Here is a 19,966-nt window from a genome sequence, read left to right on the forward strand (position 1 = left end):
AAAGAGTCAAGCGTGAGGGTCAAATAGAGGAGAAAATAAAAAGTTTTGGGAGTGGAGAAAGAAAAATAAGTCAAAAAAGTATAAGAAATTTATGTGAGCATGAGACAAAGTGACAGCTACAGAAAGAGAGTGAGGAGAAGAGTAAAATTTAGCCAGATAAAATATTTACAACACAAAGACATTTTGGGGCAAGAAAAGGAGTGAAGGAGCGCACAAAAAAAGGAAAAAGTAATAGATGATGAAAAAAAGGAGAGAATACACTGAGAGGCAGAAGGAGAGTGTGGGAGAAGGAGGAAAAACAGAGGCGGCAACAAAGGGTGATGAAAAGCAAGAGAGATGATTGGATGTGAAGAGTGAAGAGTGAGTGGAAGAGGAGGAGAGGGGTTCTGCCGAAGCACGAATCAGAATGCTGTGCTGGCAAAATTTTGAGTGCTGCCATAAAACTCGACTCTATTACAAAGGTGTGTGTGTGTGTGTGTGTGTGTGTGTGTGTGTGTGTGTGTGTGTGTGTGTGTGTGTGTGTGTGTGTGTGTGTGTGTGTGTGTGTGTGTGTGTGTGTGTGTGTGTGTGTGTGTGTGTGTGTGTGTGTGTGTGTGTGTGTGTGTGTGTGTGTGTGTGTGTGTGTGTGTGTGTGTGTGTGTGTGTGTGTGAGATCATATCACTGTGTCAGCAGCAGTTGAGACAGTGTGTCCACAGCTTCCATCCACAGAGAGAGGTTCCAAAACAAACTTGGCCTAAAGTAAAAGATTAGAGAGGAATTTTAATATGAAATGCTCCAAAAAATGATCACATATTTAGAAAGAATGAAGTGGGTTATAGCTGCATCTATGGACATAAACCATTGGTCCAGAAATGAGACATTTACCAGTATTAACTGGGCGTAATGTTTGAGTGTCCACAAACTTTGGCCTTGCAGTCTACCGTATATCCACAATGTCTAGAGCTCTGCGGAGCGTATATATGCAAGAGTCTCTCTCTTTTTCACACACTGTTTTTTTTTTGCCTCAGGGTCTCATTATACGTTACATTAGCAGCTGACACAGGGCAGAACCACAACCCTGGGTACCACAGTATCAGCTGGCTCTTACCTTGGTGTATAAGCACACACACACACACACACACACACACACTTTGTCTCTCTCTCAGCTGTGGGAATATGTCAACCTCAGCCTCACAGGCCAGGAACCATTAATAGAGACACTGCGCTGGTAAACAGATAAACCCAACTTGACAACACACTCACACTAACACACTGTGTCATACACAAATATATTTATTCACAATCTCCACTCAGAGGTGTTAATATATGTGTTGTGTTTCCCTTAAAGCAACATATGCTGAGTGAGGACATTGCAGGAATATCGATTTCACACAGGAGTAGTATAGTCACGTGTGTGTGTGTGTGTGTGTGTGTGTGTGTGTGCGTGCGTGCGTGAATGTGCGCGTGCATGTGTACGTGTGTACATGTGTACGTGTGTACATGTGTACGTGCGTGTGTGTCAGGCAGTTTAGCATTCAGTGGGCATGGGAGGCCTTGCTGTAGAAATGTGCTTAATAAGCACACACTGGCAGCCAGTATTTAAAATCTCACACACACACACACACACACACACACACACACACACGCTATTACAGGTTTCCTCTGTTGTTTACACTCTGTTGTTTATTTATTATTATATCAAGTCCAAGCTTAAATACTGTAAACTAAAAAATGCCAACAGCTTTCTATTACATTTCTGAATCTTGAATGTGATGTTAAGGGAAGTCATTAACATAAAGCTGGAACTAAATCTTTGGAGGCCCTTTAGTTACATAACACCTAATAAAGCTAATGCTTTTCATATTGTCCCCCTGCTCTACAGATACGAGTGCATAAAGTGATCTTGATGACTTGACTCATTATCAGAGTAACCACATGAGCTTAACTTCATACTGTAGTTAGGGAAGTAATCAGACCTGTGATGTGATGAGACAAGTTAATAACTTTTGATAAATCAATGCAGTGTTTCCTCCAGGATTTTTTCCAGCAGTGTATGGAAAGGGTTATGGTTAACAGAATGTTTGTTGATCCTGGACTTCTCCCTTCGGCTCAGAACACTTTATGTAGTTGACGTTGCAGGTCAGACGTAGCACCGCCAGCCCAGTGAGACCCCTGGCGCTTCTTCCAGAGACCTACATTCTTAAGGGGCCTTCACATGATAAGTAGGGATGCTCGATATTGGCTTTTCTGCCGATATCCGATATTCCGATATTGTCCAACCCTTGATTTCCGATACCGATATCACCCGATACCGATATCACCCGATGCCGATACATGCAGTCTTTTTACACCAAAATTCATCACATATCACCTATTATGGAATTAACACATTATGCCTAATTTTATTGTGATGCCCCACTGGATGCAAACATAGATGCAACACGGCTTTTCAAATGTAAACACAGTCTGTACAAAATAAGTTATTGAAAAAAGTGCCATTCATTTATTTGTTTGTGTTTTTAGAGAGAATATTTTGCCTCAAACACACTACAGACAACATCACAACAAGGAAGATGCATAGCTTCAGTCCAGAGTAGTAAACAAACATAGTTTTCTTTTCCCAGACTGAGTAACTTGACAAATAATACAATCAATAAATTAGCAGTCAAGCTCAACATGCTAACCTGTATTGGATCTAACGGATACAGCACCAGAAATTACCTTCTCGACATGACGGTAAACAACGCTGTACAGTTCGGGTAAACACTGGTCTGAGAAACACTCTGACTGGGCGTTATACAGACATAACGGGGCTCGAGAAACTCCACACGTTTGGTGAATCCGGCATCCTGAACGATAGAAAAAGTTTGTTTCTCGGTGTCTGCTGTTGCTTCTTTTCATCACTTTGCTGCACAGATGTAGCGTTTAACTCCGCATGATTCTTCTTGAGGTGGATGATCAAATGTGATGTATTAAAGGAGGACGCCTTGTTTCCTCCTCTCATAACCAACGCCTTGCAGTCATTGCAAAGCGCACATATACTGTTAGGAGGTGACACTTGGAAATACTTCCAAACCACGGACATCTCATGCACCGGGCGAGCTGAAGCTTGTTAGCCACGGTTAGCAACCTACGAGTGAGCGTGTTGTTGTTGTTATACGTCATCAAGCACGCGCCTGTAAACTGCCCGTGTTGCATTCAGGTACACTCGGAAATGCTGAAGCCTACGGCCCGTGTTGCTTTCAGGTACACTCGGAAATGCTGAAGCCTACAGAACTAACATCGGTTGTAAAAACCCGATACCGATAATTCCCGATATTACATTTTTAACTCAATATCGGCCGATAATATCGGTGGGCCGATATTATCGGACATCCCTAATGATAAGCTTTTTGCGCTGGGCTCACTGCAAGGTTTGGCGCAGGGACAAAGTGTCAAAATAAGTATTGTTGAGGTATCGGTATCAAATTCAAGGTATTAGCATTGGAATCGGTACTGAAAACGACACCCAGCCCAGGGTTCAAACCTACTGTAGCTGTGATATGTAGCGGGACCCTCGTGACTGTGGTTTCCATCGGAAGGGAGCTGATGAAGCTTCGGCCCCGTTTGTCACTTTACCTGAGAGGAAACTACTGTAGCCTACTTACACTGTTTATTTGGTTGTCATGACTTTGCGAGTGATTGACATCCTGTCACTGTCCCTGCTGCTCATCCTCAAAGTGGAGAGAGAGCGGACGTTTGAGTTCAGTGGAGCAAACAGCTCCGTGGAGTTGTGTTATTGCACCTCCATGACATTTCATAAAATGCTGAAGCAACAAAGGAAACATTCCTTTAAAGTTACCCTGTGGATTTTTCTACGGCTCGTGGTGTCATTTCGTTATGGCGTATCACTGACACAAAGATGCACATGTGCACACTGTACACGTTTCTGACGATTTCAAGCTATTCCACTTATCAACAGTTGGTGGCAGTAACACAGCAAGTAACATTTAAGGCAGTGAAGCAGGCGATTGCTGGCTGAACCATGCAATTTTTTTCTAAATGTTCAATGTTTCATACAGTGTTTGGTGAAACACTGGATGCAAACATTATTATTTACAGGATTCCTACGCAGTATGGAAAAGAATGGAATTTAATTTGAATCGTTTCCGGGTCTGGATAAGAATGGAAAAAATAACGAGAATGGAAAAAAGTTTGTGTTGTTTCCAGACTATTATCTCACTTTCTAAAATGAAGTATATTAATATATACAAATCAAATCAAGCTTACTAACGCAACATAACCCACCTGTAGATGATATGAAACTATTCATGCTGGCTGTGGAATGGTGTCGGGTTACCATGGCTACTGTGTGCTTTGCGACCGCGATTCTCATTTATTGAATTATTTCCATATGTGTCGTCTACATTTTATCTATTTACAGTATGTTTACTAAAGCTACTGAAGCAGAGACTCACAGATGTTTTCTTCTGTAGTTCCTGGTTAATTGTCCATCTCTACTGTTACTGTCTGTGGTGTTACAGGTTCACAGTTATTCATTTCACTCTTTTAGCGTTTAGCTTGAATAAAATGCTGTGCGTTGAACATGTCTCAGTTTGGAGTTCATTTACTCATATATGAGCTACCATATGTATGTAAAAATGTCTTGTAATTACTTGGCAACATAATGGCATACATAGTCAGAATTTAACATACGTGTTTTACGTGATTTTGAAACCATTTATTTACATACAGTATAAGCATCTAACAATTGTTATTCAGATGTTTAATATTGACTGAAAAATCCTCTGAGAAGTCTGGAAATTTGAGGCTGGAAAAGTCTGGAGTCATGAAAAGGAAAATGTGTACTTACCCTTTATATAACACGGCGCCTTTAATGTTCACCTGCCTGTATTTCTGAGAGAAGAAGCCGGTTCAAACTCAATACAAGGAGAGGAACCTGAACACTCATTATCCAGAGAAGACTTCAGGCTTATGAAGGAGGGAACAGAGAGAGCTTGAGAGTCCTTGAAGAGGGAAATCAATGTTCGGAAAACAAGGAGAGGAGCACCATCATATTTGCGAGGGCAGCAGCTGAATAACTTTTATATTTTTTTCCTTGCCATACATTTGAACAACCTGTGTAGCTTGTGCTCATTTGTTTATTGGCTTCCTGTAAACTGCCTCAGGACATTTACACGCAGACATTTTAATGTTCAGTTTGCCTTCTAAAGTTAGACCAGGTTTGATCTGATGTTTCACAGAGGGATACTTGACTCCTCTCGAATCTATTGATGTCTGAAATATTTATTTTATAGTATTTCCACTGTATTTCTGTATTTTCAGTGAGTGTGCAATATATTTCAAACATATGCTCTTTCCTAGGAGTTATCTAAATGGCGTGATCAGCTGTCTCTCTCTCTGTATCTTCACTCGTTCAGATCCCAGAGGAGCATGACCTGGAGAGTCAGGTCAGGATGGAGCGACAGTGGAGGTTCTTGAGAAACACTCGCGTGAGAAGGCAGAGCCGAAGCATTACACAAAGGGGTTAGTGGCACACACAGACACACACACACACTCCCATATGCGCATTAGGGTTCAACTGATGTTAATTTTGGAACACCATAGGCTTGTTGTCGTAAAGCTACCAATAGACAATACTCAGTGTTTCACAAAGCCCCCACCACAGCGACTTGCTGGTTGATCCAATAAGAAAGTGCGAAAAACTGCAGTTCTCCGTGTGTCCACTAGACAGGTTTCATGATACAGCCGTTTTACATTGACCTCCATGTTAAACAGTCCGAGCATAATTAAACCTGTTTAAGGCCTGGCACAAAAAACGATTCTAGTCTGTATGTTTAGGTCATATCTCCATGACAACACTGATGGGATGATTTTTTTTTTTTGTACCAGGCTTGTTTTTATTTTATTGGAGATTAAAGTCTATGAATAATTGGGGGCGTGGCCTCTTGAGTGACAGCTAGCAGTTTTTGGAGCCTTGATGAGGGCAGTAGTAAAATCCAGACTGTCCAAAAAAGGACAGACGGAGATGCACTTCTGGTGTAGATAGTGCAGCTTTGTCTCAGGCATGTAAGTGAGAGCGCAAATGATCTGCAGTGATGAGAGGGTTGAGTGAAATCCATCCATAGTCAGAAAAAAACCCACTTTATGAATCACAGGACTCCACAGATACACACACTATGCGCCTGGGGTGCCAGCATACACACAGACTCCCTGAGTGAAGTCAGAGCTTTCTCAAAAAGAATAGCTAACACCTCCAACTCAACGGCCGCCCTCCACACACAAACACACACACACACACACACACACACACACACACACACACACACACATACACACAGTCACGAGGAGATTGGCGTCAGAGCTGAGGCTTGCTCTCGCACATCTCTCCCTCTCTTTCTGACTGCGACCTAAATCATTGAATTCCCCTCTAATGCTCACAGTTTTTTGAAAGAGAGAAGTAGAAGGGCTGCCCTCATTCAGAAATTAGAGGAGAGGAGGAAAGTGGGATGGACGGAGAGGAAGACTGAGGACGGAGGAGGCGAGGTGAAGGCAGGGAAGCTGGGTGATGCAAAATGTACCGTACCATGCACCATGCTGTTCTTAAGTCCTCAGGGTAGTTTCAGTTTTACAACAAACACAAGCAAAAGCGAAATGATGATGATGATGATCTTTGAACCAAAGGCCTCAGCTTTTACCATCTACTTCTACCTCCAACTGTATTTTTTCCAACGCAAGCTGCATCTGTGATGAATTTCTGATGGATTTTTTTCCGTTCTTTTTCATCTCATTATGGCGGCCTCAAGAGTGCGCTCAGGTAGCCAAGGACAGGCTTGCGAACTGACTTGTGTTGTTGCCATGACAACATGTGGCGAGGCAGTGAACTTGTATCTGTGCGTTGGCATTGTTGTTCTCTATTAAAATCTGCCAAAGGGGTACACTACCAGACTTAATTCTCCTCCCATAGACTTACATATGTTTTGTGTGTTTTCTTGCTTTGTCTCAAGTCCTTCTATGGTTATTTGAGCCTTAGCAATACTGTAAAATGTTCTATATTCCCATACTGACTCATTCATTTCAACATGTTCTGGTTTTTAAAACTTTATTATAAAGGCCTAGTTGCTATTTATTCCTGTTCTGGTTTTCCTCTGTTCTGTTGTGTCCTATTTGCAGCTACAGATACTAGATCAACTAGACTAGTTTTCCCACTGGCATTATCCAAGTTTCATCTTAATTAGAGAATACAGTTTATAACAAGAAACACTCAGAGCATGCTTGAATTAAAGGAATGTATTTGTTTAAATATTTAACGGCACGTTGCTTGATATCCAAAACATTAAAATAATAGCAAACAAGTACCGTCTATGTAAAGATATAGTGGAGTAATGGTGTCCTGAGCAGAGAATGAACTCTCTCTTCCTCTGTGTGTTGTGATAGACGGTCCAGCAGCGCGTTTTTGTACGTGCGTGCGGACGTAAAAAAAGTAGGTATTTTACATATTTGGGTGAGAGCTGTGTGGAAGTATTTTCAAGCTAACTTTTTCTTGAAGTGTTTCAAGTACAGCTCCTTTGGATATCTGTCTGAAGCAAGCACACATACTTGTGCTTACCTGTACGTACAAAATATACAAAATCATTCTGTTGTTCCCATCACTCACTACTCCCTTTATTGTATTCCCTTAATAGTTAGCTCAATAGAGAGCAAATTGAGATTTATAATGATATGAACATCATTTATAATCATAATACTGAGAGGTGTGGAGTCTCTAGATGGTAAGTTTTGCATCTATAAAAGGCATTGCATTGCCTTGTGGGTTTGTTAGCATAAAGTAGTGTGCATGCTATGGGCGCTTCATTTTTTGGTCCATTGTGGAACTTTTCAGAGCACCATGTGGAGCTCAACAGCCTCGCCCACGTTTTGAACGGTTCCAGTTCCAGAAGTAATTTTTCTATTCACTCACTCATTGACTTTTAAGGAAAGCTTTATATAAAGAGTTTGGTCCTGAAACCAGGCCAACAAACTACAAGATGAATCGTGACCATAACGCTCAAAACACACCAAGCAGCAGCGAGGTGCGGCCAGAGAATACACGCAGCCAATCAGTAAACCTCCTGTGACTCCTGTGACAAATCGACCTGTGTTAGAAAGAATGCATCCCCTCCCGAAACACATGAACCTGCCTCCAAAAAATCTACAAAAGTTTTGTTGGAAACGTTGTTTGGAGTTTGTAGGTGCGGTCAGCATTCCCATGGTAACAGCAAGCTCCACAAATCAGAGACGTCGCTTTTACACTTAAGATTGTAGGTGGTGCAGTACTTCTCCATGTCATCAAAAATAAAACAAGTTTTTCTTAAAGTTGTACTCCATAAGAGTTGAGATCCCTTGTTTCTAGCATCCTCTTTGGCGGTAACATGTAACTGCATGCGAGACTGTTCTTTCAGAGCCCCCATCTTGTCACGTTCACTTTCACTATGTGTGTTGACTATTTATTTGTATTTAGTTTTTTGCTCTTTTATAAACTTTATTGAAACATATTTACCTCTCTACTTCCAGTCCGTCCCCTATATGTTACCCTCTTTAATCCACACACACACGCACACACACATGTTCCTATTACACTTCTGCTGTTACTACAAGCCTGACTCAGAAGTTGAGGTTCACAATTTCTGATTACAAGTGAACACAGCATAGCTGTCAGCAGCGTCACTAACATGGCGGCTTATTTACTTCTAGCCTGCAAATGTCGCCACAGACACAGGTATTGAAGTATTCAGCAAAAAGGCAAGTAGATCAACCACCATTGTTTTAACTCACTCTTTGATAGATATTAACTTAAAAAGCAATTGAATAGATAAACATCTTACGGGGTACAACTTTAAAGCAAGGTCGCTGTTATATGGACTTGTGGCTTCTACAGGAGTATAAACACAATCTCACAATCTCATAGCTCATGGTACATCTACTTTGAATGGTTAAGACATTATGGCTAATAATCCAAATCCTGATGCAAAATATGAATGTGATCTTCACTTCCAGAACCAACCTCACTGTTGCGCTCTGTGGTGGATGCACTATACGATAAATAGATAGTTTCATTTTAAACGGCTTGTATTTCTGCAGAGCATTCAATATTATTAAGAAATCCCACAAAAACACCAAAATCAGATCAACCTTATGTTACATCATTACATTATATTATTCCTCTGTACCATAGAGCTCATTTGTTGTCCACACACACACATCAATGAAACACACTGTTGCACTGGACGACATGTTTTTTCACCACCTCAATATGGACGCTGTAGTTTGTTTAACATAATCCCACACGCTCTGTCCTGCCGCCTGATATACACTCTCACACAACAAGTCTATTAATCCACAGCTGAAATTGTCGAGTCCATTTGCTGAAAACTGCAGTGCCCAGCTGTTTGAGGAAGTTACTGAGGCCTTTTTAAAAAGGAAACTATATTTTAAAGATTTACATCTTCAGTAGGAGAAAATTGGCTGCAGCCATGATGGCTTGGTAATAAAATACAAAAGCAGAGTAAGCGGTATGTACAATTATAGGCAAGGTACATACCGAACTGTAGAAAAGATTAATTCGTTCAATTTTTGATAATGCCTGTAGAATCTGGAAAAAGAAGTTCAGGATGCAACAGTAATCAAACCTGTGAATTTTCCAGTTTCAAGAGATTCTTTTCCTTTTTACTCCTGTTCCCATTCCCTAACCCTCCCACAGGTGTTTCTCGTCTGGATGATCAAATATTCATCAACCGCAACCCGGGAGTACCATCTGTTGTGAAGTTCCACCCCTTCAACACCTGCATCGCTGTGGCCGACAAGGACAGCATCTGGTCAGAGACAGAACACAGAATGAAAGGCCAAATCAGCTTTAGGGCTGTTCTTCAAATGACTCTGTTTCTTACTTGATGGTTTAAAGTGTAAAACAGATCAAATCATTAATTGGACCATATGTTTGCTGTAGTTTCTGGGACTGGGAGAAGGGCGAGAGGCTAGACTACTTCTACAACGGAAATCCTCGGTACACCCGCATCACAGCCATGGAGTACCTGAACGGACACGACTGTTCATTACTGCTCACGGCAACAGGTTTGAAGCACATATGCACGCTCACAGTACTGCACACAGAGTAAAAACTCAAGTTAGAGATTACCAAAATGTTCCTTGAGTACAGCTCAAATGTTCCCGCCCACCAGCGCAGCAGAAATTGCAGTGAGACCCATTTGTAGCAGCAATGAGCTTAAAACACTTGACTCTTTCCCCCCACAAATACACACGCACATAGTACTCATGTGTATTCATCATCATTCATCAACAGAACAAAGCAATTACCCTCCTTGGCTCTATCTTCATAACCCAGAGGAACTGTAGAAACGAACGCTACATTAAAACACACAAGGAAACACACATTTATTTCCTTTAGTCTTAACAGAGCAGCATTAAACTAAGATCGATTGCTCTATTTCATCGCACACCTCCTGAAAACTTGATAAAGCTCTGGGGATTAATACATTTAAATTCCATCTCATCACAATGTAATGTGCACTTATTCAGTTTTTCTCCATCAGTCATGCTGTGAAGGATATCAAGGAGGACATTAGTTGTAAAAAAATATATATACAGCGTTAAAAAAGTAAAATGTAGAGAGTAAATCAATTGGAGACTTTTATGGGTTGTAATAGCCCTCTCATAAGAGTGCATGCACATGTTTAATGTTCAGCTGTGTGTCTTAGCTGTGTTTCAGCCATGGCTTCCAGACAGGTTCTTAGCGTTAGAGACTCACTTTGTTTCACACTGTTAAAAAAAATGCTTTCGGACAAAGAGCCTTTTAAGATGCTGCTCTACTTTCTCTATCGATTCTTTTGAGAAGTATGTGTGTTTGTGTTCATTTTCAATTCAGGCTGTGTTGCATGTTTTGAAAGAGTCTTCAAGGTTTTCATGAAATGTTCTGCACAGGTCAACGTGCACTTCTGTACCCATTAAGAATACAAACTGGTGTCGGGCGTGTGTGCCGCACCTCCTCCTTCTGGCCTTACACCTTTGCTTCTCACTGCCTCTCTTTATCCACTTTTCACTTCTTCCACCCCTCCCCTCTCTCCAGACGATGGAGCGTTGCGTATCTGGAAGAACTTCGCCGACCAGAAGAACCCGGAGATGGTGACGGCGTGGCAGGGCCTTTCTGACATGCTACCCACTACCAGAGGTCAGCCCACCTCCAGCGCTCACAGTAAAGATCAATGCTCTATTTAACTATTTACCCCCATCCTTTCAAGCCACACATAACTCCCACACTACTTCCTTTAGTAACTCACCGACTGCCCCACTGTCCACCCCTCCCAGTCACGTTTCCATATCTCCCCACCGAGCAGACAGCAGCCTGGTAGTATCAGTTTTGAGTCCTGTGAACTTTTAACTGCAGTCGTTTTTTTATATAAGCAGAAAGTGATATAGGTATTGAATTTTCATTCCAAAAAAGTAGAGTCTGAGCCAGATGAGTGACAACTTTTTTTGTCTCATCTTCTTTAACCAGGGTGGGATTAGCAAGCTAGCAAATTAGCCAGCTAGCTAGTTAGCTTACCAATTTCACCATTCTTTCATGCTTCACTGATTACAGAAGATGAGCGGAGCAGTATGCGAGTGACCAGCGGGTCTAGCTGTCCCTCCGTCTCTCTTCCTAGTAGTGCCAGCGGCAGGGTGTAAGTAAAAAAATACAGTAAATTCACTCATGCAGCTTTCGAGCCTTCACCCTAGCAGTGAACCTGTAACATTTTCACAAGTAGAGAAGAGTCATACAGTCAGAGAATTCAGTTAGTAATATCTACCTGAAGTTAGCTAGCATTAGCTAACATTAGACAACATAAGCAACCAGTCATACCGGATCAAATAAGGCAGCGCCATCAAGTGTGCAACATTAAGTAACTTTAATTGCTCATGAATTCAACTTTTCATTTGCAAGAGGAAGAATATTTTTCCTTCTTTGAAACGTTGCCCTATAAATGTGTGTTGCTAACAGCTGTAGAAACTGAACCAAACAGGTTTGTGTGAAGAGTCTTTAAGTGCTGGTTACACTGCTTTGTTACACAAGAAACCAGCATCTTTTTATGGTCACATTAAGAACAAAGACATTGTGTTGAAGTCACAGGCTGAAATGCAACATTGTATCCTTCATGAAGGGAGGATTGCATTAGTTTAAGTTTGGTGTTTTTGAACTCAAAATTCACCTGCTAAATAAAACGTGACACTAATGAGGTTTTTTGAATGGCAGACACTCACGTCACAGTAACCATGAAGTTAACCCATCAAGTACTATAACTCTGTCACTGCACTGATGTATAAAGTTACACAAATTTGATTCTGAAATTCCCCAGAGAAGGTAATAGTGATGCAAAAAAACAGCACAGTAGGTTGTCATAAGCCAAATCCAGGAGAGTGTCACATATGGTCTTTATAACTTTAATAACTGATGTGACATGATGCAATTAAATGAAATATGCAACCAACTCTGCTTCCGCGCTGTTGTAGATTGTTTTTGCCACGTTGATTGCAGGTTTTAAGGGCAGTTGTCAGCCTTACCTGTCTTATCCTGTCACATATGCCTTATCCATCATATATCTGTCAGTCCAGACGAAGTTGGAGGAACGTTTACATTCAAAATTTATTTAAGGATACAAAAGTAATCATGAAATTGTGGATTATTTGTCATACTTTGCTCAGAGTGTTGTCTCTGTCGATTTATGTGGGAGATCATTTTAAACATGGACTGTGGACATTTGTGGATCCACTGCCATGTTTACCTTCTGTGTTGACACAATTCCATAATCCGTTATTCGCAAATATTTGAACCAGGCCTGACACCCACAGGACACACTTGTCAGAGACATCCACCAGCTTCTGTGATGTGCCAGGTTACCCTCTCTCTCTCTCCACTGCTCCACATTTTTCTGCCTCAAGCCTTTCTCAGTCGTCGATTCTGGGTCAGGGAGGTTTTTAGGGAAGCTGTGACAGCTGTAGGAATTATTATATGTTGCTCTGAATCCTTGATACCCAGTTTGATAAATGCAATAATTAGCTACCACATTTTTGTCTGTTTTGAAAAAGTTTTTAAACGTGGCCCAGTGTTTTAGCACGAGCACGTATGATTGACCGGAGACATTTTTCAGATAGATCTATATGAGCACATCTCATGTAGCAAAAGACACATATTTAGCTAATTGGTAAAACGTAAGCAGAGCTGTCAGCATGAGTGACTGGCCGACTCATTGGCTGACAGGATATCTGTGCAGAGGTGTGTGGATCACACACTGCGTGCACATATGTCTCCACCATTACAAAGCCACAGAGTCACCAGAGCTCTATGGGGACCTGCAGAGAGGCGGCACACTTAACTAGCATCGCTGACTCTCACGACACAAATGGCCCTGAGAGACTCTTCCCCTGCGAAGGACTCTCCCGCAGCTAGCCACAGCCTTGTTTTCGCTAAGACTTTAACATTTAATGGTATGCTTGTTATCTTGGATGTGTTGTAGTGACAGTCACTGTGTCAGCTCTGCATTCAGACTACAGTGGAGGCATCAATTTTAATATAAACAGCCACTCCACTGAGATCTTTCCTGGAAAAGTTTTACTGCGTCCAGCTTCAACTTGTGGTGTTCAGCTTGGCAAGAAACTTCAAAAACATCTGCAAAGTCTCTCTCTCACACACACACACACACACACACACACAGTTTCCCCTATTGCATTCACACCCACCACCTCCCCTCCTGTCCCAATAATCAGTTTTGAGTTATTACAATTTCTTGGAACATCTTCTGGATAGAGTGCAATAATTATTTGCTTGTGTTTTGATTTTTTTTTTCTGTTTTTAGCCTCAGTGGCATTAATAATGTAAAGCCTGATGAAATATTACTCAAGGCTGTCTTTGTGCTGCCAAAAACTCTACCTCTGTAGGTTGTTGCTACAAGACTGTGAACGTTTCTCAAGGAGACTCTGGCAGACGAACACACGCACACACACACACGTCAGTCCCTGAACAACCTGTCCTCACTCATCCCATCCCTGTTGTCCAATAACAGGCTTCTGTAGTCTTCTTCATCAGTGAACCATCTCTGTAGACTCTGTGTCTGTCTGGCTTCTTGTTACTTTGCTGGTTCTTTGACAATGTTTTGTGTTTTCCCCCTCGGCTCCAGAGAGGCTGAACAAGGCAGCAAGCAGCTTTCCCAACACACACCTCCACAACAACAAATCTTGCTATTGTCATTATGTGTGACAGAACTAATGGGTTTATTTAAAACGTTATTTTCCTGCTTTTAAACCAGCTCCGTATCATGCCATCTGTGATTTGGCGGATTTCGTCAGATCGGGATAACGCAAAACACAGCGGACCTCTGTGGACGCTCAGCAGACCTCCGATGTTCATTTGCACACACTGCCATGACACAGAGCTGGATTTAAATCAGTAAAATACCTCTTTAGTCACACACAACTTAACCTCAATTAAATTATTTACGATATCAGCCTCACTCATATTCACTGCACATACACATAGTCTTCTCTAGTCAAGCAGCGGCTTCTCCTCCTGACTGCTTTGTGCCCTGTGGTGAAGGGATTGAGATTCTGTGTCCTCCAGGCTCGGAGTTTGGGGACCCTGTGCAGCCTCCACAGCCCGTTTGTAATGCCGAGGCAGCAGCTTAGCTCACGCCTCTCTGCCAATCTCCCTCACTCTTTGATCATGCCACGCTGGGAAACAGCAGCCTTGTTCATCCCTTTGCTGTTTGAATTCATGTGGAGCATACTCATGAAGTCGTACTTTTTAAGTATGTGTGCGATTATGTGGGTCTGCATGCACGGGGGTGTCCTTGCTAATGTGTTGCTCGCTTTGTTGCGTTCCCGCTCTCCTTCACCTCCTTCCCCCTTCCATTTGCTCCCCCCGCTTGCAGGTCTGGCCAGAAGGGTCTCCATCTATCTTGACAGGAGTAAGCAAGGAGGTGAGTGTTGCCATTCTCTTCTCTACTCCCTCACTCCCAGAGCAAAGGTGCTGCACTAAACTCCCAGCAGCGTTCCTCTTTATTTGTTTTCTTTTATCTCCCTGACCACCATCCCCACCCCTCCACCTTCCATCTATCCAGTGATGATCCATCACTGACATTCATCCCAAAAGATAAAAGTACATTTTTACAAGTGCTACAAGTGCTGTTCAACAAGTGGGACATGCTGTTGTTATAACCAATAAAATGTTAAGTCCCGTTAGTTACTGTTTTCTAGCTCAACACATATTGTATGCAGTTTTTTTTAAACAATAGGTTGTTCATTACATTAATCACAACCTGCTCTCATACCTTTCTTTATTTTTCAAAGTGTACATTTAATTTTACATGAAAAAGTTTTTGTGGACTAACCAATGTTCTCAGGAACACCACAAATTACTGGAGTTTGTTAATGTGGCACTCTTTTGCCTCCAAGTTATGTTAATACTGTAGGTGGTAAGCTAGGTAGCTAGACATGCTTAAAGTCGTAGCTTACATTACACTGCCTAGTCCATTCCATTGCTAACACACTTCTTCTTGTGTTTTTAATTTTGGAAAGAGAAAAAAAACTCAAAAATGTTTCAATGTCTGGTTTCCCTCTTACTGCAGCCCCAAGCACACCACTTCAATATGACAGATCTGCCCTGCCTAGATACACTTGCTAAGCTATGGTTGGATAATCGCTGAATTGAGGAGTGTTTAGTAATCTGTCAATTACAAAACTCTATTCAAATAGATGTTAACGAGAAAATCCTTTTTTCCTGTGCAGAGGCAGAGGTCTCTTTTCAAACAAGTGCTGCACCCATGACTCATCTTCACCTTTAAAATGGCTTCTCTCCTGTATTTAAAAAAAAAAAACTAATTTAAGCTGGTCCCAAACGTGTCAGTGTTTAATTGGGAGCGTGTCTGTGCTGTGTGATTTTTTTTTTAAAGCGTAGAGCCACCCAGTTCATCTCACCGGAAGGATTAGCCTGTTAAACTCCAGGGGAACCAGTTCAATTAGGGGGCCGTGGCTGGCACAGACTGGAGAATCTATTTCTGTGGCTACTGCACAGTGCTTCACATCTCAAGATTGAGACTTGATCTAATTAAGTTCTGATCCACATTCTGTTAATAATTTTTTAACCAGTTTCTTCATTTACCCCCGTTGCCTCACGCTACTCATTTCTACCCCTGCAGCTGCTCATGATTAGGGACTTTTTTACCTGTTATCTTCTTTCTCTTTGTCCTTTCTTTTGGCTGCATAAGTGAAAGTAGGGCAGCCCTCTCCTCTTTGGCTTTTGGGAGGCAGACACTGTGTCCTGTTCTACATTGGGCTGCACTGCCTGGTGCCTTGTTAACATTGGGGCTTTGGGAACTTGCTAAATCCAGAACCAGGGTCTCTATATGAAGTTTGAGAAAGGCACATGTCTTGGAAGTTTCATGAGTGTCAGGTCAGGATGTTTTTTTGCATAAAACTTAGGGCAGGGGTTGAGACCTTGCAATGGGATCACACCAGCTGCGACGCCAAATAGGGTTAGGGGTGTGAAGTGGGGGGGGCAATGACTCTTTTCAATTTTTCTACCCCTTTACGTTAGGGCCCTTGTTCAGACCAGACCCATTTTCAGACTCTGTCTTCACGTTCATCTCAAGCACACGCCTGGAACGTTTCATGAGTCCATTTTGCACGGTTGGGGCACAGTTGTGACACTGTCGCAGCTGGTCTTGGTGGGCCGAGTTTGGGTCTCAATTCATCAGTACCAGGCCAGTTAAATTGGGTTGGGTCTGAAAGGTCAAGCATGGGCCATGTAGGGCCGTGTAGAGCTCTACATCAGTTGTAGATTGTGCTCCTTTGCATAGTAAAACTGAAGAGATGATTAAAGAAAACCCATACATAAGGGACATGCGGATGTGTACCCTGCTATTTAATGTAAGAAAGTAGAGTTCTATGTTCTCACAAGCTAAGATTCTCCTCCGTATTTGACTGCTCAAAGTTCAATTTTAAGTGATAGGTTCCAACTGTTGGGGATTTCCCTACTGCAAATTATTGAAAATTATGTAAGAAATAAGTGTTAGTCTCCTGTCCAAATTAATCAGGTCAGCAAGAGCTTATGTCACGTAGGTCATGCCTCATTTTACTAGGTCTTTGTCAACCAGGCAGGTCAAAGCTTTTTACCTCCCCAAATGTCAGGCCTTGGCCTTCAAAGGTTAGAGAAATGATAAAGATGGGAAGTCTCCCTGTCAGAGAGCTCCTTAGATAACGCCATCTTCTCTCAGAGGCGCATGCATGCCGGGCGAGTTCTAGGTAATCCTGGAGACGGTCTATTACCGGATTCCTTGAGGACCTTTTCAAAGGAAATGTGAAGAAGAGAAGAGAGGGGAAAACACTGAGGGGGAGAAGAACCAGGAAGGCCCAGGCTCTGGTTTAATGAGCTGCAGTGTGTGGGAGAGCTAGTCCATCACTGGAGATAATAGCATAGAATAAGAATGCGGAGGAGGGTGTCTTCTCCAGAGAGAAAAGAAGAGTGAAACAAAGATATTTATGCAAAGAAATAGATAAATATATCCCAAATTAGGTTGGACTGTCTCGGCACACTGGCACAGGAACAAGATGATCTACCGAAACTGCTGGCAGCCCGGCTGTTAATGGTGTTAAAAGTACCTCTTTTTACTCATCCCGCAAAAAGTATTATTACTGTTTTTGCTGTCGTTACTGAGGAAGGACATTTGTTTTTATTGAGAATGTACATTGAAGCTGGCTATCTTTACCTCCACCTCTGTGAGGTGGTATGATTTACAGCTGAGGAAACGTTGCCTACACTCCTTTGCTTCTGCCCTTCCTTCTCACATCTCTATTCTCCATGTCCGTATTGATTTCTGTGTGGGTAACTAAGACCAGCTCAGGCTCACAAAGGTTCCCTCTAAGGCAGAATTATATCCTGTTTTGAGCAGCTTAGTGTTGACCGTGTGAGACAAAACTGAAGGGTTGGGTTTAAGGTTGTATCTGTGCTCTCTGACCCCCTGAACTTAAACTTAAACTGTTTCTGATTGGAGTCAGGGAAGATTTAGTTGCTTGAAGTGGAGAAGGAAAGAGAGAAAGATAACGAGGGAAAGAGCTCGGTTGTAGTGAGTTTGGGGGGAGAAGAAGTGCATAGCTGGATGGAGAGTCAGAGAGGAATGGAAAGGCTGAACTGAGCTCAAACAGCGGTTAAACTTTACACGTCCGCAAGTATGTGAAGGTCCACTTGGGTCCAAGTGGTGTAAATTTATAAAAACCAAAATGGACGATGCATTTTACTGTGAAGAGATGCATTACTACTCGCGTCTCTACAATTCATTTTTAGAACAATATAAAGACAAACACTACTGAGCAGGTGTGGATGTGTGATGGAATACTGAGGCTTACCCTGTCCTAACAACACGCAACCCAAGCGAGCATTAGTGACAAAATCACTTTGAGTACATTGTTTCCTATTGGAATGTCCTAACTGGCTGGAAGTGACGCATCGCGATGCAGGCGTTTGGAGCTGCACTTTTGTTGGACGCCGGGTTTCTATTTTATCCCTGTCGCACACGTCGAAAGTGCCGCGATGGATGAAGAACGGCTGATTCATGAAGTTGATCTATAAGATACCTCATCATTTCACTTCACTCACAAGGTAGAAGCTGCTTGGAGTGCATGAATGAAGAGATGTTGAAAAATGTACCTCTCACCATTGTTCTCTTTTCCAAATAAGTTGACCTGGGGGTTTACAATTTATATCAATCCCCATATCTTAGCAATTACTAATAATTTAATTGATATCACCAATAGAAAAAGACCAACATAATGCCCAGAACCACAAAAAAAAGATCCTATTTCTAATTTTGTTGCATTATCCTTCAATGCTTTGAAGGGAACTTTACCATAGTGTAGTCGTCTAAATTATTTCATCTGTTAAGTCAAAGTACCACAAAGCAAACATGGGCTTAGTGTTTAAGAGCAGAAAACCCCATACAGGCTCCAGCATCTTATTTTTGCTCCAGGGAACCCAAGCAGGTCATGGAAGTAAAGCTTGAAAAAGAAACCAAAACACAAAGACAATTAGACCATAGCAGTGCTTAGTTTGGTGGGGATCTTCTCTCATGCACTTAACATTTTATCCACAATTGATTTTTCATTATGGGAGGACACAGGGAAAGATAATGATGCCTCAAACTGATTCTAAATCTTAAGAAGCCTTTCTCGGCATGTGCGCTCCTTATTTTAGAGGAAATAAATGTACACGCTTTTGTGTGTTGGAGAATCTTCCATCCCCCCCTCTCATTGTTAACCCAGATTTCCTCAACACAGAGTAGCCGGCTTCAAAGGGAATGCCTCCTCTCTTCTCAAAGCCTCTGAAATGAGCCAGCATCAAGCGTGCGGCTGTGGTCGTGTCACAGACTCCGATCCTGTGAAGTGGTTTTGCGTGCGTGCTATCCCCCCACATGTGCCCACGCTACCGGCAATGTGACGCCTGAGCGGGCAGGATGACGTCACAGCGGAGGATATGAAAGGCACCACATGGGGCTTGGGTTTTCCTGGCAACCCAAGCCAAGTAGAACAGTAGAAATCCCCGCCGCAGATGGTTCAGCGGAAGAAAGTTAAGCATATGTCACGACTCATAGAGGCACACGGAGGAGATGAGTGGTGGGAGAGGAGCACAAACGATGCAATGTCAAAGAAGAGTAATGTAATGGAGTATTTATTCTTCTCTCTACACCTCACAATTGTGTGAAAGGAGCCAATTAGGATGGAAATACAAATGAAGTGAACGCATAAAGAAAAGTGGTGACGTTGGTTTGGGGAGCTAGATATTGATTGTGAAAAAAACAAGAGAAGGAAGTGAGTATGAGAGGAGAAGGAAAGGAAGCATGGTGTGATGAGTTTCAAGTGAAGAGAAAAGGATGCTCTTTGTCCAGCATATGTGCTAGAGAAAGACGG

General features: G+C 42.2%; 1 protein-coding gene across 3 annotated transcripts in view; it reads left to right on the top strand.

The window, feature by feature from the left end:
* The window catches only part of rptor (regulatory associated protein of MTOR, complex 1), a 204,966-nt gene that overhangs the window by 176,755 nt on the left and 8,245 nt on the right, over nt 1-19,966 (top strand). Inside the window, exons 26-30 of one of the 3 annotated variants that reach the window (XM_083924336.1) lie at nt 5,401-5,506; nt 9,720-9,834; nt 9,966-10,090; nt 11,103-11,204; nt 14,938-14,985. In XM_083924336.1, coding sequence (XP_083780462.1) covers nt 5,401-5,506; nt 9,720-9,834; nt 9,966-10,090; nt 11,103-11,204; nt 14,938-14,985 — 496 coding nt within the window. Of the gene's footprint in view, nt 1-5,400; nt 5,507-9,719; nt 9,835-9,965; nt 10,091-11,102; nt 11,229-14,937; nt 14,986-19,966 lie in introns of all 3 variants that reach the window. The other 2 variants (XM_083924337.1, XM_083924338.1) reach the window with 2 other exon arrangements.

Source organism: Echiichthys vipera, assembly GCF_963691815.1.
Source record: "Echiichthys vipera genome assembly, chromosome: 2".
In the NCBI taxonomy this organism is placed as follows: domain Eukaryota; kingdom Metazoa; phylum Chordata; class Actinopteri; order Perciformes; family Trachinidae; genus Echiichthys; species Echiichthys vipera.